The sequence below is a fragment of the Hemicordylus capensis genome, chromosome 17 (assembly GCF_027244095.1).
Source record: "Hemicordylus capensis ecotype Gifberg chromosome 17, rHemCap1.1.pri, whole genome shotgun sequence".
NCBI lineage: Eukaryota > Metazoa > Chordata > Lepidosauria > Squamata > Cordylidae > Hemicordylus > Hemicordylus capensis.
Genome location: NC_069673.1, coordinates 8,912,064 through 8,938,469, shown reverse-complemented (window position 1 = coordinate 8,938,469; position 26,406 = coordinate 8,912,064). Strand labels below are relative to the sequence as shown.

Genomic DNA, 26,406 nt, shown 5'->3' with positions numbered 1-26,406 from the left:
TATCAGTAGGCAGGTCCTTGGCTGAGAGGGTGTTAATCTCTACAGCTTCTCCCAGGGAACTCCCATTTGCAGATGGAAAGGGGTAAACACTGGCCAGGCCTTTGTCCTCTAGCTTTAAAGCCACAAGGGAGGGGGTGAGCTGAGCCCAGGTGACTGTGGGTCTCACACCTGTCCGTAGTTCAAAGAGGATGCTAATCCTGTTCCCTCTGGGTGGTGAGATGCAAAGTGGCCCTGTCTCCTGTGTTGGATAAGATTAGGGGATTGGCGAAGGGAGGGTCTGTTAGACATTGTGGAGTGACGCTCTACACTGACTAGATGGCAGAATCTTTCTTTTCTTTATCTTAATGCTACTCATGCTGGCAACAGGAATCAAAAGGGTGGCAGTTTCATGGCCACAAGTTGGGGCCTTTTAGTGGAGTTAAAGCTCCAACCTGAGAAGATGTAATTAGTGCGTTGTCTCTCTGAGTGGATTGCGGGGAGTTTTAATCCAAAGGCAAAATGTAAGCCCCAAAACAAAATTGTATTCATGTTTCCCAGCTGTTCACTTTTCCATATTCATATTTGTGACTTGAGGCTGAGAAACTTAGAGCCAATTCACTTGCTACCCTTTTAAAATGAGCGAATGCAGTGTTTGTTGAATTGATTTATTAGATTAATTGATAATATATATTTTTAAATGTACTGAAGTTGCACTGGATTATTCAGGCAGAAAACCTCCAGAAGTCCAACAGAGAGAGATGTAAACACCAGCTATCTAAATCCCAATTACTTATTACATACCACCACGTCAAAAGAGATCCCAAGACAACTTCTTTAAAAACAAATTTAACTTTTTGAGCCAATAGCCCTTCAGAGGGGAAATTTGTTGTTGTTTATTAGATTACTTGCTCCAAAAGATGCCACAGACCGACTAACTCTTACAGTAGTATTGAGAAAAATGTCTTCTGCAACTGTTGGACCCTGGATGCTTGTTGTGGTGTTGTCACTTTGTGGTGTGTTCAGTTAATCGGACAACAGTTTCTTCTTCTTCTAAAAAGTTCATTATTTTTAATGCAATGAGCTGGCAGGTACCATCTGAGAAGAGACAACTCTGTTTCTCTCATACACAGGAGGCAATGCCTCTTCTGAAATGGAATCTCATATGAGATACATGTACAGATTGCAAGCACCATCATAGAAGAGGCATCCTTGCTTCTCACACACAGAGGAGGGAATGCCTCTTCTGAAACTGAATCTCCTATGAGATACATGTGCAAATTGCAGGCACCATCGTAGAAGAGGTATTCCTGCTTCTCTCTCACAGGAGGGAATGCCTCTTCTGGAATGGAATCTCCTAGAGATACATATACAGGTTGCACCATCGTAGAAGAGGCATTCTTGCTTCTCTCTCACACAGGAGGGAACGCCTTTTCTGAAATGGCTCTTACTACTACCCATGCATGCATCATTGAAAAACAGATGAATCCCTCTTCTCCCCTCTCCAGAAGTATTGCTTGATTCATACGCAAATCAATGTAGGTTTAGACTGAAATCCCACGCATACTTACTAGTAATTATAAGAGATGCTGTACACAGTGGGACTTGCTTCCAAGTATATGTGCATAGGATTGCACTGTTAGGAACATAGGAAGCTGCCTTCTACCAAGTCAGACCACTGGTCCATCTAGCACAGGATTGTCTACACAGACTGGCAGCAGCTTCTCCAAGGTTGCAGGCAGGAGACTTTCCCAGCCCTACCTGGAGATGCTGCCGGGGAGGGAACTTGAACCTTCTGCGTGCAGGCATGCAGATGCTCTTCCCAGAGCAGCCCCATCCCCTAAGGAGAATATCTTACAGCAGACAGCATCCAAATACAAACCAGGGCAGTCCTTGCTTAGCAAAGGAGACCATTCATGCTCACTCCCTCAAGACCAGATGAATCGAATTACTGATGAAGATTTCTTTAACCAGGTAGCAGCCCTAACAATCAGAGGAGGAGGAGGAGGAGAGGGCCACATTACTAACGAACTGTTCTTCCAGGTTCCCCAAGTGGGCCATGTTAAGCAGTCTGGTGCGATGAGGGTATTATAACAGGAATCACGCCTTTGCCAGTCCTGGCGTCTTCTGGCAGAGGTGGTCAAGGAACAATGGCCCTTAGTGTTGTGGGAAAGAATGCAAAACATTTGACATCAAACAGTGGCTGGAGTTCAAACATGGCACCGCTGGCAAAGCAGAAAATGGGGTGTATAATTTGTCAAAAGCCTGTTGAAACTTCTGAGAGGTGGGGGCTACCAGGAGGGTTGGGGACGCAGAAGAAGCAAAAGTTGGCTGTTCTCTCTGATTCGCCTTTGAGGGGGACTTCGCTTCCCACTTGCTTTACTCTCCCAAGTCCCACACCTTTTTATGCTGAGAAGATATGTGGATTCTGTGGAGCTCAGAGCATTTTCGGGTCCCAACGCAGCACTGGACGTTTGTTTTCTTGAAAGAAGGAGGAGGTGGTGGTGGTGATGATGGATCTGATACCTTTCTGCCTGAAAGGCATCCAAAGCAATTTTGCAGCTCATAGAAAAGCAGGAATTTGGCAGAGGATGGTGGTGGTGTAATAGACACCCCCTGGAAGGTGTTGAGTCCTGCAAAACTGTGAGCTGGTCCTGTGGGAGTGAGCATGAATTGTCAGCAGGGACTGCCCAAGTTTGCATTTGAATGGGAGACTACATGTGTGAGCACTGCAAGATATCCCCCTCAGGGGATGGGGCTGCTTTGGGAAGAGCATCTGCATGCTTGCATGCAGAAGGTTCCAAGTTCCCTCCCTGGCTTCTCCAGATAGGGCTGAGAGGGACTCCTGCTTGCAGCCTTGGAGAAGCTGCTGCCAGTCTGTGTAGACAATACACAGCTAGATACAGAGGAGAGAAGAGCTGGTCTGGTGGTAGCAAGCATGACTTGTCCCCTTTTCAGGGTCTGCCCTGGTTGCATATGAAAGGGAGACTAGAAGTGTGAGCACTAGAAGATATTCCCCTTAGGGGATGGGGTCACTCTGGGAAGAGCAGAAGGTTCCAAGTTCCCTCCCTGGCAGCATCTCCAAGATAGGGCTGAGAGAGATCCCTGCCTGCACACTTGGCGAATCTGCTGCCAGTCTGTGAAGACCATCCTGAGCTAGATAGACCAATGGTCTGACTCAGTATATGGCAGCTTCCTATGTTCCTAGATGGCCCAAGGCTCAGACTCAGTATATGGCGGCTTCCTATGTACCTAGCTGGGGCTTAGCTCACAATCAAGCCTCGCTTCTAACCGAGACACGTGGATCTTGTGGACTGCCCTATAGTGTCGGAGGAATCCAGGGCCTCAGCCAGCAGCCTGCTCTGCTTATGGGGACAGAAGGGAATGCAGACGTGCCACACGGACCCCTGTGACGGGCAAGCAGCGTGAGGCCGGTGGCTCAACCAGGCGACCCAAAGCAGCAGGAGGAAGTTGGCTTCCCTGCCTTGGTTGCTTAGCCGAGCAGAGCCTCCTGCTTGTTGCCTGCCTGCAAATGCACTCAGGCCTTCTGCACATCAGCCTCGGGTGGTGAGCCACCTCCCCAGGCAGTGACGGGTTTCCAGGCCCTGGAGAAGTTCTGCCCTCCCAGGCTGGTCACTAGCTCTCCTCAACAGAAGGGGCCCTACGTTTTCCTGTTCAGATGGGGACTTTCCCTGAGTAAAAGGACTGTCTTTCCTGGCTGGTTCCCTGGCTTTGACCCCTGACTCCCAGGCCGGTGGGCGGAACATGGTGGTAGGCAGGCTATTATTAAAGGTGAAGTGTGCCGTTGAGTCGGTGTCGACTCGTGGTGACCACAGAGCCCTGTGGTTGTCTTTGGTAGAATCCAGAAGGGGTTGACCATTGCCTCCTCCCGCACAGTATGAGATGATGCCTTTCAGCATCTTCCTATGTCGCTGCTCCCCGACATAGCACCAGCGGGGATTCGAACCGGCAACTTTCTGCTTGTTAGTCAAGCATTTCCCCGCCGTGCCACTTAAGGTGGCCAGGCTATTATTATTCAGTGCAAAATCATCAAACGCTGATAGAGCATGAGGCTGTAGCTGAGTGGAACGTCATCTGCTTTGCCTGCAGAAGGCCCCAGGTGCAATCCCTGGCAGCATCTCCAGGTAGGGCTGGGACAGGCGCCTGTGTGGAACCTTGGGGAGCTGCTGCCAGTCTGGGTAGACAACACTGAGCTAGATAGGCGAGTGGTCTGACTCAGTATAAGCCAGCTTCCTATGTTCTGATGTTCCTGTGTCCACTACACTTAATAAACCAACAAACCCCCAATTTCTCATATAACATTTAATGCTCCCTGATGCCGATCTCTTTGTTCTCAAGCTTGGCAAATGAGTGTTCAGCACTTCATTGGTTGCTCTGTGCAATGGAGGATTCGTTGGCTGTCAATTCAGCCGTTGACAGCATGGCTCCCAGTACATATCGCGTGTATCAGTGCCTTTGTACTTGACCAGAAGAATGTAAAAGAATGTGGTGCTGATGAGGGCGCAGACCCAGGATACATTTAGATCAGCATCTTTCGGCCCCACCTCAACAGTGAAAAACTTCCAGGAAGCCCACAACCAGGGGCAGGAAGGACTGGATTAAAGTGACGCTGTTTAGGAAATGGTATTCAGTTGCACACTGTCTCTGAATTGGGAGCTTCCTCTTAACCACCTTGGCTGATCTCTGCTGCTAACAGAGCAAAGAGGCACCTTTTAAAAGTGGTGATTCTCTTTATTGGGCAGGGGGAGAGCAACTGCTCCTATTCATCCCCAACACAGCATCCCTCCAGTGGCTGTTGCTGGTTTCTGCCTTAGTTTTTTTTAGATTGTAAGCCCTTTGCGGCAGGGGTCTCTCCCTCCCTCCCCCCCCTCTGCATTGGATTCCTTCCTTCCTTCCTTTCACTCTTGCTCCCTGCCCCACTGAATTGGATTTCTCTCCCTCTCTCTCTCTCCCACCTGAGCTGAAAGTTTGCAATAGATGGGGTATATTTATTTAAAAATAAATAAATTGGGACCCCCTGTTTCACACCATACATAACTTTATAATCTCTCTAATGTCCCGCTTTAGTCTCTCTTTTTCCTCTTCTAAATTAAGAAGCCCCGGAAAGGTTTAGCCTTTCCTCATAGGAAAAGTACAGTACTGATACCTGCTAGCCATTTCATTTGCCCTTTCCTGCAGCTCTGCGATATCCTTTTTGGGACGGAGGTGTCAAACTGTGTTTATGTGATTATTTACTTTTCCCCCCTCATGCATTTTTATAGAAGACCAGCAGTGCCCTGGAAAACAAGGCAGCAACCTTAAGACGTTGGCTAACCTGGGCTGGGTTTGGAGCCTCACCCAAGAGGTCATGAAAGGCCCCTTGAGCTGGGAGCGTCCCATCACCCTCTGTGGTCTGAGCTCATGCCACAAGCCTTTCCTGAGCTGCTGCTTTCAAGGCTGCCTTTTCCTTGCTCTGCCTCTGAAAATCTGAATGGAGCAGTTTATCCCAGCTGAATCAAACTGTACGCCTGCGTTGCATTTTTGTGAAAGTTTAGGGAGTTGTTAAGTGAATGGCAGCTTTGGAGGCAACTTCCAGAGCTTGCCCCTGAAATGACTGGCTACTGTGGTTTTCTACAACAGCGTCCTTGAGACCAATGGGAGACGGAGGCCAGGCCAAGCTGGGCTGAGCTTGTCAAGGTTGACTTCCCCTTCAGACAGAGACACCGGCTTGTGAGCAAGTTGGAGGAAGACCTCCTGTTTTCTGCTGAGATCTCGTGCCACATCTTCTGAAAGAAACAAGTGAGGATGCGAACTGGGGAGAAGCTGAGCAGGTAAGCCCTCTTTTTATAAAACGCCCTTAGATTCACACCCTGTTGCTTTTGCTCTGGGCACCGTTCAATGGGGAATGGCCTGTAGCCTCTTCCAGACCTGGGGGGGAAGCAGAGCTGGTGTCTTCCTGAGACCCTGGAGAGAGGATGTCGCTGAGCTAGATGGCCTGACGTTTTCAGCTGCTTCAATTCTCCGGGCAGACCAATGGACTTAAGAGCCATTTTTGTCTGAGGAAGAATCGGTGACAAGGCAAGATAACAAGGTATTCTCACTATATGCCAGCCCAACAAACAGTAAGTCTTGTCTTCTTGAACCCATGTTTTCTTGCTCTTTTCATTGCCCAAGGGTTTGTGTCGGATAATGTACAAATACTGCAAAATAAATCACTTCCCAGCACCCAATTTTTTAAAGAGTTTTGAGTGAGTTCAATATGGGGCTTAGGAACAGAGGAAGCTGCCTTATACTGAGTCAGACTATTGGTCCATCTAGCTCAGTATTGTCTACCCAGACTGGCAGTGACTTCTCTAAGGCTTTAGGCAGGAATCTCTCTCAGCCCTATCTTGGAGATGCCAGGGAGGGATCTTGGAACCTTCTGCTCTTCTCAAAGCAGCCCCATCCCTTAAGGGGAATATCTTACAGTGATCACACATGACGTCTCCCATTCAAATGCAAACTAGGGTGGACCCTGCTTAGCAAAGGAGACAATTCATGCTTGCTACCACAAGACCAGCTCTCCTCCCAGGCCAGCTCTCCTTCCTGGAAGAGATGGCTTTGGAAGACTGAAGTCTTGGTAGAAGTGTTGGTCCTACTCAACAAGAAATATAGACTTAATAATGAGACAAGGGGTTCTAACTACATGTTATGATAAAAGCATTGTTAAGAGATGTTTCTTTCTTTCTTTCTTTCTTTCTTTCTTTCTTTCTTTCTTTCTTTCTTTCTTCCGTTCTCTCCCTCTCCCTCCCTCCCTTCCTTTTTTCTTTTAACTCAAAGCAGGATTGCAGTGCTGAGGAGGAGGATAACGCATCTTGTGGTAGAAAGCATAAATTGTTCCCTTTGCTAAGCAGGGTCTGCCTTGGTTTGCATTTGTATGGGAGCTTACCTTTGAGCGCTGTGAGATAACGGTTTGGGCCTGAGATACATGAGGGACTGCCTGCTCCCAAGGGTTGCTGCCTGTTTGACAAGGTCATCTGAGGGGGCTCTGCTCCAGGTGCCTACAATGAAGGAGGCTTGGCTGTCATGCACACGGGACAGGGCCTTCTCTATTGCTGCCCTCAGACTCTGGAATGCTCTCCCAGTGGCTATTCACTCCTCAGTCTCCATCACAGTTTTTAGAAAGTGTGTTAAATCTTGGCTTTCTACCCAGGCTTTTATATGATTGTCTCTACTGCTGCTTCTTTGTATTATATTTTAGCTTAATATTTTAATTGTGTCATGTTTAGAGTTTTGTTTTTAATTTTTGTGTGAACTGCCTTGGGATTATTTTAATGAAAGGCGGCATACAGATTTAACAATCAATCAATCAACCAATATTCCCCTTAGGGGAAAGGAATCGGCGGCAAAGCATTTGCATGCAGAAGGCTCCAGGTTCAATCCTTGGCATCTCCAGGATAGGGCTGAGAGAGACTCCTGCCAGCAACCTTGGAGAAGCCGCTGCCAGTCAGTGTAGCTACGACTGAGTTAGCTGGACCAAGGGTCTGTCTCAATATATGGCAGCTTTTTATGTTCCTAACGCTTTCCCCTCACACAGTTCCCCCCACAAAAAAGGTCCCCAAGCTGCTCTTTGCCCCCACAAGTAATTGCTGCCAACAGCTGCTTCCATTGTGTGTGTCGACTTTCAATAAGTAAAAGGCACAAGGGGAAAATGTTAACCCCTTCTTCTCCCCACATACCAGGGTCCCCATCTGTGTTAATTGTAATGTATAGTTTGGCCTTAGGACCTTCCATTTGGACTAACGGGTGCGGATGCAAACTTCTGAGTTACAAGGAACTCTTCGTTAGGCGGGGCGGGGGGGGGGAGAATGCTAATTGAATGCCAACATTCTTTTGCAAAATACAGTGCTTCTGTGTTTCGTTCCAGCAGTACCTTCGCGACTGATTTTCTTAGCCAAAACAAAGAAATCTTGTGGTACCTTAAAGGTTGGCATATTTAGTCTTCTTTCTGCCAACTCGGTTTTGTTTTCCTTCCCAGAGTAGTAGGAAAATTCCCCAGGCAGTCTTTTAAAGGGACTCTTCCCTTGTAAAGACAGAACACTGAAAATGTATGGTGTTGGTTGAAAATTTGATGTAATCTGTTTACAAGTGTACAGAGTGAGCCAGCTGGGAAGTAGGCATATAATGCAATGCAGGGAATTATGTATGTTCGAGCAGCAATATCAGTCCATCACAGCACAGTAGATGCTGCTTCATCCAGCCCTAACCATCTTAGCAACCTTTTCCTGGCAAGATCCTCTTACTCTCTCTCTCCAAAACCTGTGTGTGGTGAGGTGTGACACACACATGCCATTGGCTAGACGCCACCAGTAATTGAAGCGCATTGCAGAACTGGGAAAGGTGCAGAAGAGGGCAACCAAGATGATCAGGGGCCTAGAGCACTTTTCTTATGAGGCAAGGCTGCAACACCTGGGGCTTTTTTGTTTAGAAAAAGGACAACTGTGGGGAGACATGATAGAGGTCTATAAAATCATGCATGGTGTGGAGAAAGTGGAGAGAGAGAAATTCTTCTCCCTCTTGCATAACACTAGAACCAGGGGTCTTCCCATGAAATTGATTGCCAGGAAATTTAGGACCAGCAAGCAGAGGTACTTTTTCATACAACGCATCATCGACTTGTGGAATTCTCTGCCACAAGATGTGGTGACAGCCAACAACCTGGATGGCTTGAAGAGGGGTTTGGATAACTTCATGGAGGAGAGGTCTATCAATGGCTACTAGTCGGAGGGCTAAAGGCAGGATGCCTCTGAGTACCAGTTGCAGGGAAGTAACAGCAGGAGAGAGGGCCTGCACATACCTCTTGCCTGTGGACTACCCAGAGGCATCTGGTGGGCCACTGTGAGAAACAGGATGCTGGTCTAGATGGGCCTTCTTGGGCCTGATCCAGCAGGGCTGTTCTTATGTTCTTATGCCATTGACCAGGACCCTGTTGTTGGAGCTCCGTGGCAGAGCATCTGCTTTTCATGCAGAAGGTCCCAGGTTCAGTCTCTGGCATTTCCAAGTGGAGCTGGGAGGGACTCATGCCTGAAACCTTGGAGAGCTGCTGCCAGTCATTGTAGACCAGGCCTACTCAACCTAGCCCCCTCCCCCAACTATTTTTGGACTACAACTCCCATAATCCCCAGCCACCATGGCCAATAGCCGGGGATTATGGGAGTTGTAGGCCAACCTCTGCAGAAGGGCCGGAGTTGAGCAGCCCTGGTGTAGACAGTGCTGGACCCGATGGACCCAAAGGTCTGACTCAGTAGGGCAGTTAATAGGATAGGGAGCTGTATGTGCTCCTGTTTGCTGATCATGTGCCAGTTAAAAGCAAGGTCAGAGGCTGGGAGCTTGATCGTGAGCTAAGCCCCCAGCTGGGTAGGATGAACATGCCCTCTGCAGATTCCGTCCCCAGCTTCAGAACAAGGTAGGAAGAAAAACTGCCCTACCCAACTGGGGCTTAGCTCATGATCGAGCTCCCAGCCGCCGACCTTGTTTCTAATTCACACACGATTGGCTAGAAAGGTGTTCACAGTTCCCAAATGACCCCCTGCTAACCGAGCAAAGAGGCGCCTTTCAAAGTGGTGATTCTCTTATATCTAGTAGTGGGAGGGAGAGCAGCTGGCCCTATCCAACCACAGCACAACATCCCTCCAGTGGCTGTTGCTGGTGTCAACAACAACAACAAATATTTATATACCGCTTTTCAACAAAAAAAAGTTTCCAAAGAAACATAGAAAAATAATAATAAATAAGATGGATCCCTGTCCCCGAAGGGCTCACAAGCTAAAAAGTGATATAAAATAGAAACCAGCAACAGTCACTGGAAGGATGCTGTGCTGGGGGCGAATAGGGCCAGTTGCTCTCCCCCTGCTCAATAAAGAGAATCACCACTTTAAAAAGGTGCCTCTTTGCCCAGTTAGCAGGGGTACTACTTTGGGTTTCTTTTTAGATTGTAGGCCCTTTGGGGACAGGGAATCATCTTGTTTATTTACTTTATTTTTCTGTATAAACCAACCACCACCACCACCACCAATATTTATATACCACTTTTCAACACAAGTTTCCAAAGCAGTTTTTGCAGAGAATAAATAATACAATAAAAATTGCTTTGAGAACTTCCCTACTACAAATATTTATATATAATGTGGATATTTAGATACCGCTTTTCAACAAAGGTCCCCCATGTGGTTTACAGAGATATAAATAAAGTGGCTCCGTGTCCCCAAAGGGTTCACAATCAAGACAGAGAGAAAGAAAGAGAGACACCAGCAACAGCCACTGGAGATGGATAGGACCAATTGCTCTCTCACTGCTATATAAAGAGAATCACCGCTTTAATCACTTGCTCAGTTAGCAGGTTTAGAAGTTTTAATGGCTCTAGTATAAAGCAGCTTCCTCCAGGCCATATGAATTCAAGGCAGCAAGGACCGTTTTGCATAATCAAGGAGCACGCTTAAGCTGGTCATCTAGGGAGCCATTTATCACCAGCCATAGGAACATAGGAAGCTGCGCTATACTGAGTCAGACCACTGGTCTATCTAGTTCAGGATTGTCTTCACAGACTGGCAGCGGCTTCCCCAAGGTTGCAGGCAGGAGTCTCTCTCAGCCCTCTCTTGGAGATGCTGCCAGGGAGGGGACTTGGAACCTTCTGCTCTTCCCAGAGTGGCGGCTCCATCCCCTAAAGGGAATATCTTTCAGTGCTGCTCACACTTCTGGTCTCCCTTTCATATGCAACTGGGGCAGACCTTCTTAGCTAAGGGGACAAGTCATGATTGCCACCACAAGACCAGCTCTCTTCCTTCAGCACTGCTGAACAGGGAGTAATAAAAGAGGCAGGAGCTAGTAAACATACATTGCAGGGGACCCTTGCTGAACAGGACTTTGTGGGTAAACATTACAGAAGGTGGTTGACCACTGGGAAGAGCTTTGCTAGATTACGGTACTATATTAACTGTGTGCAACTGCCATTTAAAGTCTGCATCCAGGTGACTGCAGAAACACAGTGCCTCCGCAGTAAGGAAGCAACTGCCGTCCTTTGCTGCGAATTCACCTCAAATGTGCAGGTCGAATAGCACACGGGTTCTGAGGGATCCCAAAAGCAACTTTATAGTCTGTTAACTGGCACTGGACCTTTGCTGTCAAGTTAGTTTAACGTCTGCATAGTCAAGTCAGAGTTTTCAGCCGGGTCATATAACTGGCGTGGCCCCGTTTTAGGGGGATGTTTGTGAACTCAGAGAGGTTCCAAGGAAAAGTAAGAGATGCCAGACAGCCAAACAGAGGTCAGATGTGTGGCTTGGGGTAGCTCAGTGTGTGTGTGTGTGTGTGTGTGTGTGTGTGTGTGTGTAACCAGTTTGCCAGAACCCTCACAACTTATCAATTAGGGCTGCAGAATTCTATCGTTCTTCCTGAGCTGCAGTAAAAAGTCTAGGAGCTCTCTGGCACTTCTGAACTGAATCGGGCTCAGGCCCCACAGCAAGGACTGTGTGCCAGTTCCAGGAAAGCAATACAAGCTGTCGGGAATACCAAGGCAAGGCTAAAAGGAACGAGGCTCTTCTGTGGTCAGGCAGTGATTAAATTCAGGAATAGACAATCGTGATTCAGTTAGAAAATTCTCACTGGCTGCCCTCACTTAAATTCTCACTTAAGTCTCTTGGAGTCTAAAAGAACCAATTGCCGTAAAGTTTTCCTGTCTGCTCACCTGGAGGTGGAGTTACTCATCACAGGTGACTAGAGGAGTGACTCTTTACAGTCCTCTTCATATGATTGCATGCAGTTGATCTGCGCAACTTCCTGCCAGCATAAATAATAATGGCCAACTTAATTTTTTTTTTTTAAAAAAAAAAGAGTAGTTGTGGAGAGGATTTCTAAAGCAGAAACCCTGTTAAACTGTAGTCCAGGCCTGCTCGATTTAGGCCCCCCAACTGTTTTTTGAACTACAACTCCCATAATCCCCAGCCACAGTGGCCAACAGCCAGGGATTATGGGAATTGTAGGCCAACATCTGCAGGAGGGCCGAAGTTGAACAGCCCTGTTGTAGCCTTATGTCCCTGCTAACTGAGCAACGAGGCACCTTTTAAAAGCAACTGGCCCTATCCATCCCGAGCACAGCGTCCCTCCGGTGGCTGTTGCTCATGTCTGTCTAATGTTTTTCTTTTGGGGGGATATTGCTTGCTTGCTTGCTTGCTCGCTCCCTCCCTCCCCTCAGTAAACCACTTCGGACCTCTTGTTGTAAAGCGTTATATGAATATTTGCCGTATGTCAAAATGACAGTAAATATTGTGCCAGTTTTTGGAAGCTTAGATGGTATGCAACTCAATCCTGTGCCTGTTACTTAGAGTTAACTCTCATGGATTTCTGTGGGGCCTAATTTCCATTGGTAGCACAAACCCCAGTTTATTGGAGCCTGAGGGTTCAGAGGAAACTCTTTTTGCAAAACCTCTTAGCTTGCTGCTGCAGTTCAGCCTCTCATTCGTAGCTGTCTTATCCTGGATCAGACCACTGGCCCATCTAGCTCAGTATTGTTTACTCTGGCTGACAATGGCTCTTCAGGGTTTTTGCCCACGTACCAGGGAGTGAACCTGGGACCTTCTGCATGCAAAGCAGATGCTCTTCTACTGAGCTCAGAGACTCCTTTCCAACTCTCTTCCCTGGGATCCTTGAATATGTCCTACCCCCTGCTTAACTGAGCAAAGAGGCACCTTTTAAAGTGGCGATTCTCTTATATTTAGCAGGGGGAGAGCAACCGGCCCTATCCATCCCCACAACAGCATCCCTCCAGTGGCTGTTGCTGGTACCTGACTTTGTTTTGTTAAGATTGTGAGCCCTTATGGGACAGGGAATCATCTCTCTCTCCCCCACCCCATTGTTGAAAAGCAATATATTAATAATAGTAGTAGTACTCCATCTCCATGAGCTGTGGGTCATCACCTGCCCTCTTTCCCCATCCTTATTGAGTCCAAAGGGGTACAGTCACCCTGCAGTCCTCGATGGGCCTTCTTGTACTAAACTGAACTTCTTTGCTGGTCTAATTGCCAATGCAAAGTATTAACATCTTGCACGGCAGAGTTTTCACCAGGGACAGAGCAACACCTTATTGATGGTCCATAGGGAATCATGGCCAATTGCTGTCAATTTACTTAGGAAATTTCTTATTTGTGGCTGTGAAACACTTTGCTGTAGATGGTTAGCCCTCTGGGCTGGCTTCTTGCTAGCCCTCTGTGCTGCATGTGGAATACTGTTTGGGACTTGATTGCATGGTTGGTGCACAGTTCGGTGGGGATCTTATTGTTTCTTGTTGGCTTGATCTAAGAGGTCCCAGCATGCTTTATTTATCTTTTTGGGACAAATCTTCACTTGACATACCAAGTTGTTTCAGAGACGTGGGTGGGTGGGTTCCAAGTGTATGGGTGCTTTCACCAGAGGGCCCTTGTGAATACACACTGTTCACTCGCATCACTGTAAGCTGGACTCTTTATTAGGGAGAAAGTGGAGAGGGCTTAACCGAATCCACAAGCTGCACCGTGGCTGCCCCAAGGTTCTAACCAAACGAAAATCCCTGAAATAATAGGTGAAGGGGCTGCCCCCTCCCTGCCGGTAATCCAAGCACTGCCCTGTCCTGTTCTCGCACTCCCTGTGGGAGGATCCTGGAAGCCAGCGACCTGATTTCCTCTGGAATACTTCCAGTGTGTAACAGCACGGAGTCAGGAGTGTGGGAGGCCTCACTGCACAAGCTCAGAGAGCCTTTTCACACCTGGGACAAAGCCTCTCTACAGATGGCTGCTGGCGGTCAGAGATTTCCTCGCGGGTTATTAAAATACTTCTCCCCCAACCATGGGACCACATTGCCGTTTATGACTGATCATTCACGGGGTTGTGGCTCAACAGTGTCTTGGCACGCAGAAGGTCTCAGGCAGCGTTTCGAACTGGGAAAGACTCCTGCCTGAAACCTTGGAGGAACCACGGCCAGTCAGTGCAGACGAGGTCTGCTCAACGTTGGCCCCCCGCCAGCTGTTTTTGGACTACAACTCCCATAATCCCCAGCCCCAGTGGCCAATAGCCGGGGATTGTGGGAGCTGTAGGCCAACATCTGCAGGAGGGCCGAAACTGAGTAGGCCTGGTGTAGACAATCCTAAGCTAGATGGAGCAACGGTCTGACTCGGTAGAAGGCAGCTTCCTCAGAGGATGAGGCCATCGCTCTGTAGTAGAATGTCTGCTCTGCATGCAGAAGGCCCCAAATGCAATCCCAGGGAAGGTTGGGAAAGACGCCTGCCTGAAAGCTTGGAGAGTTGCTGCCAGTCAATATAGACAGGATTAAGCTAGATGGGCCCATGGTCTGACAGGGTTTAAGGAGGAGAGCTGGTCTGGTGGTAGCAAGCATGAGCTGTCCCTTTAGCTAAGCAGGGTCCACCCTGGTTGCATATGAATGGGAGACTAGATGTGTGAGCTCTGTAAGATATTCCCCTCGGGATGGAGCCACTCTGGGAAGAGCAGAAGGTTCCAAGTTCTCTCCCTGGCAGCATCTCCAAGATAGGAGTGAGAGAGATTCCTGCCTGCAACCTTGGACAAGTCGCTGCCAGTCTTTGAAGACAATACTGAGCTAGATAGACCAGTGGTCTTACTCAGTATATGGCAGCTTCCAATGCTCCTATGTAAGGCAGCTTGCTGTGTTCCTATTTATGAACATATGAAGTTGCCCTCAGTCTAAGGACTGAGCCTGGGAACCTTTTCCATGAAAAGTAGGTGCTCTGCTTCTGCACCCCATCCCTTAACGTATCCTCCTTTGTGCTTTATTCTAAGTCGGCCTGACTCCAGAGTTTCAGATGGGGGCCGTTCCCCGTCCTGTCTTTGAGATAGCCGGGGGGGGGGGACCTGGGGCCTTCTGCAAGCAGTGTGTGGGGCTGTCGTGCTGAGCTACAACCCCTCCCAGAGTTCGTAACACAGAAAACTGCCAGACCTCAGCGGAGTTCAGAGGCGAGCAGTGGGGTTTGTGAATGGGCAAAGAGGGATCTGAAGAGCTGGAGATAGATGACAAAGTCAAGTCAGGCAGAAGAAGCAGAGTCAAACGGCAGGTGCGCAGTCAAGGTCAGGCTCCTGAAGGTGATAACAAGGTGATCTGTGTGGCTGCTCATGGAAACACATTGAGGTCGTTTGTTCACACAATCAAAAAGCTTGTTCTGCCCGGGTTTGGGATCTGTGTATGCTCCCAATTTTCGATGGTGTGGAAGTAGGGTTGCTGTGTCCCCTGGAATTTAGGGTAGCACCCAGATTTGGGCTCTTCTGCCCAGCTGCTAAATTCCACCCGGATTTACACAGATGTCAAAGTCGCTGCCGGGATTACCCGGATTTTACTCTGGATCCGATCACATGAGAAGGCAGAGGAGGAGGGGAAAGGATACAAATCTGTCCAATAAATAAGTGCAAATTAGTTGCCACACAATTTGCATAATATGCAGATTAGGCCACTCGGATTTGGGGGACTTGGACAGGGCAACCCTATGTGGAAGCCAGGGAGGAGGAAAAAGCTACCCAGGTTTTCCTCCTCCCTTGCTTCCACACAACTGAAAATTGGGAGTACGCACAGCTCCCAAACCCGGGTAGAACACAGTTCTTGATGGTGTGAATGGCCTCATGGATGCCCAGGCTGAGGAATCAAGATGGAGGCCGCAGCACGTTAGGGCTGGCCTGCTCCTCCTGATCACCTAGTTGAGCTGAACTGATGAACAGCAGTACCTCCTCTAGCCATTATCTTGGGTGGCACTGCAGTGCAGTGAAGATACGTCCAATAAATTAGACTGCTGCTTTTCTATTTATTGGACTTGTATGCCGTTGTGCTTTCTTTGACTGTTTTGTGTTATCAGCTGCCTTGCGCCTGTTTTTAATGGAGGGAAGTGGGCTATAAATCATGGAGCAAGTTGTCTAGCAGCAAACTGGCAACAAGTGGAGATTTTTATGCACTGGTGAGAGAGTCATTTGTCCCCCCGCCCAGATAGAAACCTAATAGAAGTGTTTTGAATTCAACTGATGTTCTCGGATGGTCTCCAAGGGCAGCCCCACATGAAGTGCTTAGCCGTAATCTAAGCAAGACTCGTATCAAGCATTGGAGGTGGTGGTTGGAGAGCTTTTGTTTGTTGAGGCACATCCATTCATAGAGGGGCTGTAACTCAGTGGTAGTGCATGTGCCTGGTATGTGGCTGGCCACAGATTCAGTTTCCTGGCATTCCCAGGTAGAGCGGAGAAAGACCACTGTGTGATACCCTGCTGGAGACCCCCTGCAAGCTGATACGGACAATACTGAGCGAGATGGACCAAAGGTCTCTGAATCAATATAAGGCAGGTTCATAGCTCCACCTCCATATTAATTGTCTACCACGGTTTCTGGCCAAACCAGGTTTGCTTGGATTCATGGTGGTCAAACCAGGATTCCTGGTTTTCATAATACTTGACCCAGTATTGTGAGTGAACGTCAAAACTAGCTCCTAGCAGCAGGACTAAGTAAAGGTAAAATTGTGCAGTCTAGTCGGTGTCGACTCCTGGTGACCTCAGAGCCCTGCGGTTGTCTTTGGTAGAATACAGGAGAGGTTGACCATTGCCTCCTCCCGCACAGTGTGAGATGATGCCTTTGAGCATCTTCCTAGATCGCTGCTGCCCAATATAGGAGTTTCCCATAATTTGGGAAACAGACCAGTGGGGATTCGAACCGGCAACCTCATGCTTGCTAGTCAAGTCATTTCCCTGCTGCACCAGTAGGTGGCTCACCAGCAGGACTAGCACATCTGTAATAAATGTATGCACAGCTGGCAGAAGCACCTATTGTACAGTGGTGAGTAATGTATTCTTCTTCCAATGCTCCAAGCAGGTTTTTTTAAAAAAATAAAGCAAATAAGCACAAAACCACCCTGCCATTTAAAATACTTTTTTTTTAAAAATCCAGTTTTTGTTTTGAATTGTGTGTGCTACTCCCAACTTTCCCTGGATATCTAAGGACATTTTCTTATGTTAGGTTTCCCTGGGAGTGAAATTGACTAGACAAGAAGCCAACCAGATGACATATGAGTCAATTTCAGTTTTTACCAGTCATTGACTTCTGTGGAACGAAGGGGAGTGATTACACATAACTGGGAATTAGGAAAATGAGCAAGCACCCCGCTTGCTCCTGGTCTTAATAAAAACATAAAACCCCAAAAATGTATATTATAACAAATGCCAAGTATATTTTTGTGAATGCTGTAATCTCTCCCCGCCACCCCCACACTGGCCACAAGCGGTGGAAGACAGTTTCTTTGGATTAGGAGCATGGGAAGCTGCTATATACTGAGTCAGACCTTCGATCCACCTGGCTCAGTGCTGTCTACACTGACGGGCAGCAGCTCTCCAAGGTTCCAGGCAGGAGTCTTTCTCAGCCCTACCTGGAGATGCTGCCAGGGATTGAACCTGGGACCTCATGCAAGCAAGCAGATGCTCTGCCACTGAGTTATGGCCCCACCCCCTAAATTAGGGGATTAGGGATTAATTCCGGGCGGAGGGGGGGGAGAGGTGTATGTGACATTTACTTCCCATTGCCACCCTGCACCCCAGGGGAATATTTACAGAAGTGTTTACCCCTCTCCCTGGCGGAGGGAGGGAGATAATGAAGAAAATAGTAAAGGGTGGAACTGGGGTGGGGGGTGCTCAGGAACTTGGGGGCCCACAGGAACTCTGGGGGCTGGGTCCTTTGAACCCATCTGCTCAATTATTGCTACACCCCTGCTGCACCCCTTCTTGCATGGATTCCTACCCTCCCTGCTGTGTCCCAGTATGGGACACAATACTCTGCCCTCCTCTACTTTGGGGCCATCACAACCTAAGAAGAGCCCTGCCAGATAAGAGCAAGGGTCCAGTCAAGTTCAGTACTCACATTGGCCAACCAGATGCCTTTGGGAAGCCACCCCCAGCAGGGCTTGGAACTGGATGGCAATCGCTTTCTCTTAGTGTTTACCCTCAATCAAGCGCTATTCAAAGCTATAGTGCTTCTGGCCAGGAGATTCCACACAGCCAGCATGGCCAACAGCCAGGGCATTGGGTTCCTCTGTGAATTTGTCTAACCTCCTTTTTAATGCCATTGAAGCGTGTGGCCATCACGGCACACCCCCATGGCAGCAAATTCTGAAAATCAATTCTGCATTGTGGGAAGAAGTGCCCCCCCCCGCCCGCCAATCAGACCTGCTAATTAATTTCACAGATTGACTCTGAGTTCTAGTAGGATGAAAGGGCAAGGGAAACCCTCTCTCTATCCACGTCCTCCACATCAGGCACAATTTCCTCTTTCTTTCTTTCTTTCTTTCTTTCTTTCTTTCTTTCTTTCTTTCTTTCTTTCTTTCTTTCTTTCCTCCTTGCTTGCTTGCTTGCTTGCTTGCTTGCTTGCTTGCAGGGCTGCTGTCTCTTCATGGCACATCTTGTGGGGCTGACTGAAACTCCCTTGTAGCTTTCCCAGCAGTGTGGACCCTGCCCTCTGGAGGCTGGGCCACTTGCTCATTAGCTCAGTCCAGGCTGAAACCAGACACCTGGTTCTCCTGGAGCCAAAAAACAGAGTCCCTGCAGCTATTTAAAAGGACAAGGACAGTCTTGTAAGGGACACCTCTCTTCAGCACCCCTCCCCTCCCACCTCGTGCGCGGTATCGCCCCAAGCATCTGCGTCTCCCAGTTCATCTTTCCCATGGACTGATTCGCAATAGCATCAGTGGAGGCCGGAGAGAGGCCACCTGCATGGATCCAGAGGGGAAAGGATTATCTCGGGACAGGGCGAGGGATGTTGGGATCTGAACTATGCGGGGAAATCTGGACTTCTCAGGTTGCGACGTCTGTGGAATCAAATTGTCACGTGGACAAAAACACCTCTAAGTGATCAGATTTTTTTTAAAAAAAATTCCTGTTGCAGCAATTGATGGCAGAGTGGCTCACTTGGCTACAGAGTAAGTACCCAGCTACCAAGCGGGGGGTCACGTTTGTGTGTGTAAACGGGAGACAGGATATTGAGCGGAATGGGTCAAGACCTCTCCTGCTAGGCAAAGGGTTGCTTTGTAAAGTGGTGGGTCTCTTCTCTTTAGGAGAGAGAGACTTCTGTTTAGGAGAGCAGTTTCCCTATTCCGCAGAGCGCGCCTCCAGTGGCTGTTGATGCAGTCTTCCTCCTTGAACTTCTTTTTAAATTGTGAGCCCTTTGAGGATAGGGGACCAACCTTGTCTCCTCTTTTGTAGGTAACCTGCTTTGAGAACCTTTTCGTTGGTGGTTGAAAAGCAGAATATTTTAAACAACCATAAGGCTTAAAGGTGCCAAATGTCTTGCATTGCCTGATATCCCATTACAGATTAACCTGAAAGCATTCCAGGGTGTGTGTGTGTGTGTGTGTTTTAAACCCTCTTAACTACATGAAAATCTCCTCCCTTGGGCAATTCCTGCAATTTAGCTTTGCTCTTTTTCAAAGCATCACTGATTTCTTGACTGCCCTGTTTTCTGAGCACAGGTGTGGTCACCTATGTGTAATTGGGGGGAAAGCGAGGGAGAGAACTTTGCCAACATATGGTGAATTAATTCTGCAGTTGGGCTCATGCAGAGAGTTGAACTTGCCTGTGGGCTTCCCATCGGCACCTGGTGGGCCACTGGGTGAAACAGGATGCTGGACTAGATGGGCTTCCTTGGGCCTGATCCAGCAGGGGTGTTTTTCTTATGTATGTTCTTATGAACTTGAATGAGGAACAACATGCCCAGCCTGATCCTGTGTCTGTATACTTAGTCATTCCTGCAGCTTTTAATGGGCCTTACTCCCAAGGAAATGTGCACGGGATAGCAGCCCTGCAACCCAAGCCTGTGCATGTTTGCTCAGCAGTCTACAAAGTTCAGTGGGGCTTACTCATGCCTAAAGGACTCCCGCCTTTAAAGTGACCTAACTGGCTATTAGGTTTATTTGCACTGATTCATCAGCATTTATCATGTGTTTCTTCCACAAGTGCTAGTACATTTAGTTTGGCCCAATATTTCTGGGCACTGGAACATGGTTTTCTTTTACTTGAGATCTATGGATAAGAGAGCTGAGAATTCCTTTATTCCTCATCACCTGTATAGCAAACTGTTCTGGAAAGAGAGTGATTTGTGTCCTCATCATTCTCAGGACACTTTCACAATCTCAAGACTGTGTTTCTTCAGCCAAGGAGAGCTCAACAGTGGAGATAGTTCTGCACCTTATCACATAACTACCTGTGCAAATCCATGTGTTTGCTTTGATAAGGGCCCATGACATGTTTGTAAACCATATAATGCCTTATATGTTAGCACCCTGTTGTTAATGTTTGAATGTTTTAGTAATCTCTGAATGTTTGGAATTTTTAATTGCTGTTGGATTTTTTAAATTGCTGTTACATTTGAATGTTTTAAAATTGTAATGGTGGTGTGATAGTTGGTTTTATTCTGTTTCTGTTGTGTTTATTTTTGTAAACTGCCTAGAGCCTTTGGAGTCAGGCAGTCTATCAATTAAATTCATAACAAATCCAATTGTTTCTCCAAATTCCAGTGTTTACCATTAATTTCTTGCAGTTTAACTAGGGTGCTGTTAATCTGTTACACACACACACACACACACACACACACAGTCTTGTGACACCTTAAAAACAGTGTCTGCGATCCTACACACATTTACCTGGGAGTAAGCGCCATCAAACATAGTGGGGCTTATTTCTGAGTCAACATGCCTAGGATTGCACGGTCAGTAGGACTTATGAGTCCATAATAATTCCCCTTTTACTCTCTCAGCAAGGAATCCTTTCCTCGAATTCACCTCTTGTAAGAACTCCGAGTGCTTCCTCCCGTGGGCCGATAGAGGGCGGCAAAGAGCAGCCGCGGTGAGGACAGAGCTCCTTAATTTTTTTCTTTTCTTGCTTTGCATTTCTCCAAATCCTCCTTTTTCGTCTTGCAAAAGTCCAGAGGAGAGTTTTTCTTGTGGCGGAAGAACAGCATTTGTATTTGCCCATGGAGAAAACTAAACTCATGCTAGCTACCCTTCTTCTTGCACCAAGCTGAAAAATAAAAACAAGGGGTACGGAGGAAAGAAAACCTCGCATGTCCTCGGTCTTTACAGATTAATCTTTTTCTGTTTAAAAGAACAGAAATAAAGAAATAAATAAAGCGGGGGTGGGGGGGGAGAGACTTTTTAGGCTTTGAATTGGAAGGAAGCCGAGGAGTCCAGCGATCATGCGGGGGCCTCGCTTCCCAACGTGTTCTTTCTGCTCTTCCCCTCCTTTCTCAAGGCATTTGCCATCCGAGATTTAAATGGGATTAGAAGATCCTGGCCAGCGAAAAAGGGACTCCGGAGAAGAGCGAGAGGGGGGCCGAGGAGCGGAAGACTCGCCACCGGCCGGGCTGCAAAGCGGAACCCCTCGGAGGCGAAGTCGAGGAGCGCAGGGGGCCGAAGCCAGGATGGTGCCCCCCCCAGCCAGCCTCCCGCCCGCTTTCTGAGGGATCGCCTCGGAACAATGAACTGAACGTGATGAAGCTGGAATCAGCACCGCTCTCCACACTCACAGCAGCAGCGGCAGCAGCGGCAGCACCACCCAGGGGGTGAGTGCAAACTCCTTGCCTCGCTTAGGGGTGATGCATGCTGGGGGGGGGCCCGCTGGGCAAAGATCAGGTGGGGATGCATGAACTGGAGGTGGGGGAGTGTGTGTGGGGCTGGTGGGGTCGGGGGGGGGGTGGATTCTGTCTTGATTCTTGATGGACTGCTGGAGATGTCTCTGTGGAGAACTGGCAGGCTGGGGGGGGAGGGTGCAAAAGAGAGCGGGGGGGGGAGAGAGTGGGGGAAAGTGAGTTGCCCGAGGGAGGAGAATATCCTAGTGGGTATGGCAGAGGGGTGGGATTAGGGGCATTTGGGAAAGCCAAGCCTGGAATGTGGAAACGCTTCTTTCCTTCCTGGGATGGGAGGAAGGCAACACTTTCAGTTTGCAAAGATGACTCTGTGTGTTGTGTGTGTGAGTGTGAGAAATGGGGATTGTGCCCCTCTTCTCTGTACAGGGCATTTTGGTGGTTGGAGAGTTTACATCCTTGCATTTTCCCTCCCCCAGTTTTTTTTTTTTTTAAACAGTGAGTTAATAGTTCTGAGTTCATTTAAGAAAGGGACCTTCCAGTCAGAGGTGTAGCTATAATTGAGCGGATGGGTTCAAAGAACCCGGGCCCCCAAGCTCCAGCCCTCCTTATTTTCTTCATTATCTCCCTAACTCCAAGGGGACACCGGGTAGAGGGGTGAACACGGGCCCCCTCTCCCTTAGCTACGCCCCTGCTTCCACTAACTCAAAGCAGCGGATGAAACTGAATGCTTGGGCTACTGTCACGGGGAGAGCATTAAAGAGTTAAGTCCGCTGGCTGCGTTATCGGGAGTGATAATGATTTGTAGACCATCCCTGGACTGAATGTGCTTTGGGGATTCATTCCTTTGCTGGAGTGAGAGAAAGTGGTGGCAATGGTGGAGAGGCACAGCCACTAGAAGGGGCAACCCGAAGTCCATCTACTTTTGTGTAAACCTTGACAAGATGTACAGGCTGCTGTGAGTCTGGTGGGTGGGGATTAGGTGCGTGGGAAGACGATGGGTTAGGAACATATAGGAAGCTGCCATATACCAAGTCAGACCCTTGGTCCAACTAGCTCAGTATTGTCCACACAGACTGGCAGCCTGTGGAGTTGCCAGCAGCCTCCTCTTCTGATGTTGCATATGAGCTTTGCAGTGAGTGTGAGGAGGAGCGTCACTCCTTGCAAAATTGGCATGCGTCAGCTCAGTCCCAAAGAGCTGCTCCGATGGAGGTGGCAAGAAGCAAATTGCCGTCCTGCTGGTGCTCCAAAAATCTACCGCCTGAGGCTGCTCTGCCTCACCTTGCCTCCTGAAAGGACCGCCTCTGGATCCATGTTGCCCTACACACTAGCCCAACTCTGATTGGTCTCCGGGAGACTCGTCCCCCACATGCTGCAAACCGCAACCCTTTTAACTGGAGATGCTGAGGGCTGGAACCTGAGACCTTCTGGAAACAAAGCATGTGCTTTGTCACTGAACACACTTCTGGCGAGCCCAGAAGTGTCTGGTCCCGACTGCCCCTGGTTTTCTAGGGTGCCAGACGAGATTCTCTGCCTGCACTACCACCTCTGATCCTGTTAACCAGACAGGTTGGGGATTGATGCCTTTTGCATGCAGAACATGTGCCTGGGGCTTCTGCTGCCAGGGATAGAGACCTTCAGTCTTCAAAGCATATGCTCTGCCACTCAGCTAGAATCCCTTCCCCCAAAGGACATAGGGAGCTGCTTCATACTGAGTCAGGCTGCTGGTCCACCTAACTTAGCTTTGTCTACACTGAGTGGCAGCAGCTCTTTGGTTGAAGAGCAGTACATAAATAGGAACATAGGCAGCTGCCATATACTTAGTCAGACCATTGGTCTATCTAGCTCAGTATTGTCTACCCAGACTGGCAGCGGCTGCTCCAAGGTTGCAGGCAGGAGTCTCTCTCAGCCCTATCTTGAAGATGCTGCCAGGGAGGGAACTTGGAACCTTCTGCTCTTCCCAGAGCGGCTCCATCCCCTGAGGGGAAGATCTTACAGTGCTTACACATGTGGTCTTCCATTCAAATGCAACCAGGGTGGACCTTAGCAAAGGGGACAAGTCATGCTTGCTACCACAAGACCAGCTCTCCTCCCTGTTCATAGTAGTAGCAGACAACTTGAGTGATGACCTATTGCTGCCATAAATTCTGGCAACATGGATCTTCATCAACATACAATCCTGAGAAGCCTACTCATGCAGAATCAGTCCGTTCATTCATTCATTCATTCATTCATTCATTCATTCATTCATTCATTCCTCCAGCCCAGTGTGGTGGATGGGAGAGAGAACATATAAGTTGATATCAGTTGCTTCCTATGTTCTTGTGATGATGAAAAATACAGGGGATGGAGTTGTAGCTCAATATCAGAGCATCCACTTGGTATGCAGAAGGTTCCAGCTTCAGTTTCTTGTAGCATCTCCAAAATAGTGCTGGGAGAGATTCCCTGCCTGAAACCTTGGAGAGCTGCTGCCAGTCAGTGTAGACAATACTCAGCTAGATGGACCAAGTGTCTGACTCAGTAGTAGGCGGCTTCCTCGGATCCGATTTTAAGCCCTGCTTTAGATGATCTTGCCAAAGGTCTGTGGGCTGTCAGCTCCTGGAATCCCACTCCTTTCATGAATACGTGCCCATCTTTCATCATCTTGTTGAGTAACCTCTGCAGGAGCTGTCTTCCAGCTGCACAGGGTGTCTAGACTTCTCTGAACTCACTACGTTACGCCAAGCCCTTTGACATTTTCCATCTCTGCCAAGGACTGGCAGCATGTGGCTACGTGCCCAGCTAGCCTCCCAAGGCCTTTCAAACATAAGGAGAGCCCCTGATGGATCATCCGATGAATAGTCTGTCAGCTCCAAGGCTCCGTTTCCCCCAGTGTCCACCCAGGTGCCTCTGGGAAGCCCTCAAGGAGGGCTTGAAAGTAATAACTATTTTCTACCGCTCCCTTCTATCCTCAGCTGCTGTTGCTGTTGTTGTTATTAATAATTCGATTTCCATACCGCCCTTCCAAAAATGGTTCAGGGCGGTTTACACAGAGAAATAACAAATAGATAAGTTGGTGGGTAGACTGCTTCTGAACATGGAACCTCCACATCACCACCATGACTGATAGCTGGTGATAGGCCTCTCCTCCTCCATGGATTTGTCTCGTCCCCTTTTAAAGCCATCTGAGCCAGCAGTCAGGAAGCTGCCTAACTCTGAGTCAAGACTGTTAGTCCATCTAGCGTAGTATTGTATGTCTACTCTGGCCACGGGCGCACGTAATGCAAAACCAGAGTTGAAGGGACCAGAAGTTAGGGAAGAGAGCTAGTCTTGTGGTAGCAAGCATGACTTGTCCCCTTAAGCTAAGCAGGGTCCGCCCTGGTTGCATACGAAAGGGAGACTAGAAGTGTGAGCCCTGTAAGTGATCTTCCCCTCAGGGGATGGAGCCACTCTGGAAAGAGCATCTAGGTTCCAAATTCCCTCCCTGGCATCTCCAAGATAGGGTTGAGAGAGACTCCTGCCTGCAACCTTGGAGAAGCTGCTGGTCTGACTCAGTATATGGCAGCTTCCTATGTTCCTATGCCAAACCTGAATGTCCAACGCATAATAAATAATAGCATAATAAATAATAATAAACAAATAACGCAGGACAGCTCCCTCTGAACTCCAGTTTCGCGCGGAGAGTGACCCGATGTTCTGCTCTCGTAACTCCAGTTTGAACCCTCAGGTTGTAGAGCTAATTGAGCAATGAGGCACCTTTTTAAAGTGGGGGGAGAGCAACTGGCCCTATTCAGCCCCAGCCCAGCATCCCACCCGTGGCTGTTGCTGGTGTCTGCCTTATGTGTTCTTTTTTGTTTTAGATTGTGAGCCCTTTAGGGACAGGGAGCCATCTTATTTATGTATTTTTTATTTCTCTATGTAAACCGCTTTGAGAATTTTGTTGAAGAGCGGTATATAAATATCAGTAGTAGTAGTAGTGAGTTTTGCCACCTCAGCCCGAGGTTGAACGCAACGTGCGTTGCATCCAAATTCTGAACTGCAGGCCGCGTTCCTTGAAACGAGTTGAGGGAGGCAGCTCCTCCCTCTCTCCAACTGTGATTGGCTGTGCGGGCTGCTCTTCATGCAGGAGGGGGACAGGAGAGCTGGTCTTGTGGTAGCAAGCATGAATTGGCTTCTTTGCTAAGCAGGGGTCTGCCCTGTTAGCATTTGAATGGGAGACTACGTGCATGAGCACTGCAAGATATTCCCCTTAGGGGGTGGGGCCACTCTGGAAAGAGCATCTAGGTCCCAATTCCCCTCTCTGGCTTCTCCAAGATAGGGCTGAGAGAGACTCCTGCCTGCAACCTGGGAGAAGCTGCTGCCAGTCTGGGTAGACAGTACTGAGCTAGGTGGACCAACGGTCTGACTCGGTCTAAGGCAGCTTCCTATGTTCCTATGAAGGCCGCACAGCCCCCCCCCCCTTCTCTGCAGTCTCTGTTTCGTCCAAATTTGGACAGGAGAGTGGGTGGGTGGGGAGCGGAACTGTGGGTCCAATGGACCCGTGTTTCCACATTACGTGCGAATACGGCCTCTGACTGGCAGCCACTCTCCAGGGTTTCAGGCAGGAGTCTCTCCCAGCCCTACCTGGAGATGCTGCCAGGAATTGAACCTGGGACCTTCTGCATGCCAAGCAGATGCCCTTCCACTGAGCCACGGCCCCATTCCCTCTGGGGGCAGTGAATTCTGCACATTGATGGCATGCTGTGTGATGAAGTTGTTCCATTTTGGGGGGCGGGGGGTCTGTCCTGAATCTCCTGCCCACCAATTTCCATGGCTCACTCTGGCTT

General features: G+C 48.6%; 1 protein-coding gene and 1 non-coding gene across 7 annotated transcripts in view; one reads left to right on the top strand and one right to left on the bottom strand.

Moving 5' to 3' along the window:
* The window catches only part of LOC128339079 (collagen alpha-1(XXVII) chain-like), a 285,851-nt gene that overhangs the window by 29,928 nt on the left and 229,517 nt on the right, over positions 1-26,406 (top strand). For all 6 annotated transcript variants that reach the window (XR_008312830.1, XM_053282602.1, XM_053282601.1 and 3 more), the window contains exons 3-4: positions 5,617-5,807; positions 21,271-21,580. Coding sequence is in view for 5 of the 6 variants with exons in the window: in XM_053282602.1 (XP_053138577.1) it covers positions 21,510-21,580 (71 nt within the window). In the remaining variant the exon portion in view is untranslated. The remainder of the gene's footprint in view (positions 1-5,616; positions 5,808-21,270; positions 21,581-26,406) is intronic.
* TRNAA-GGC (transfer RNA alanine (anticodon GGC)) lies at positions 26,208-26,279 on the bottom strand. Its single transcript has one exon. It is a non-coding gene; the product is annotated as a tRNA-Ala (tRNA).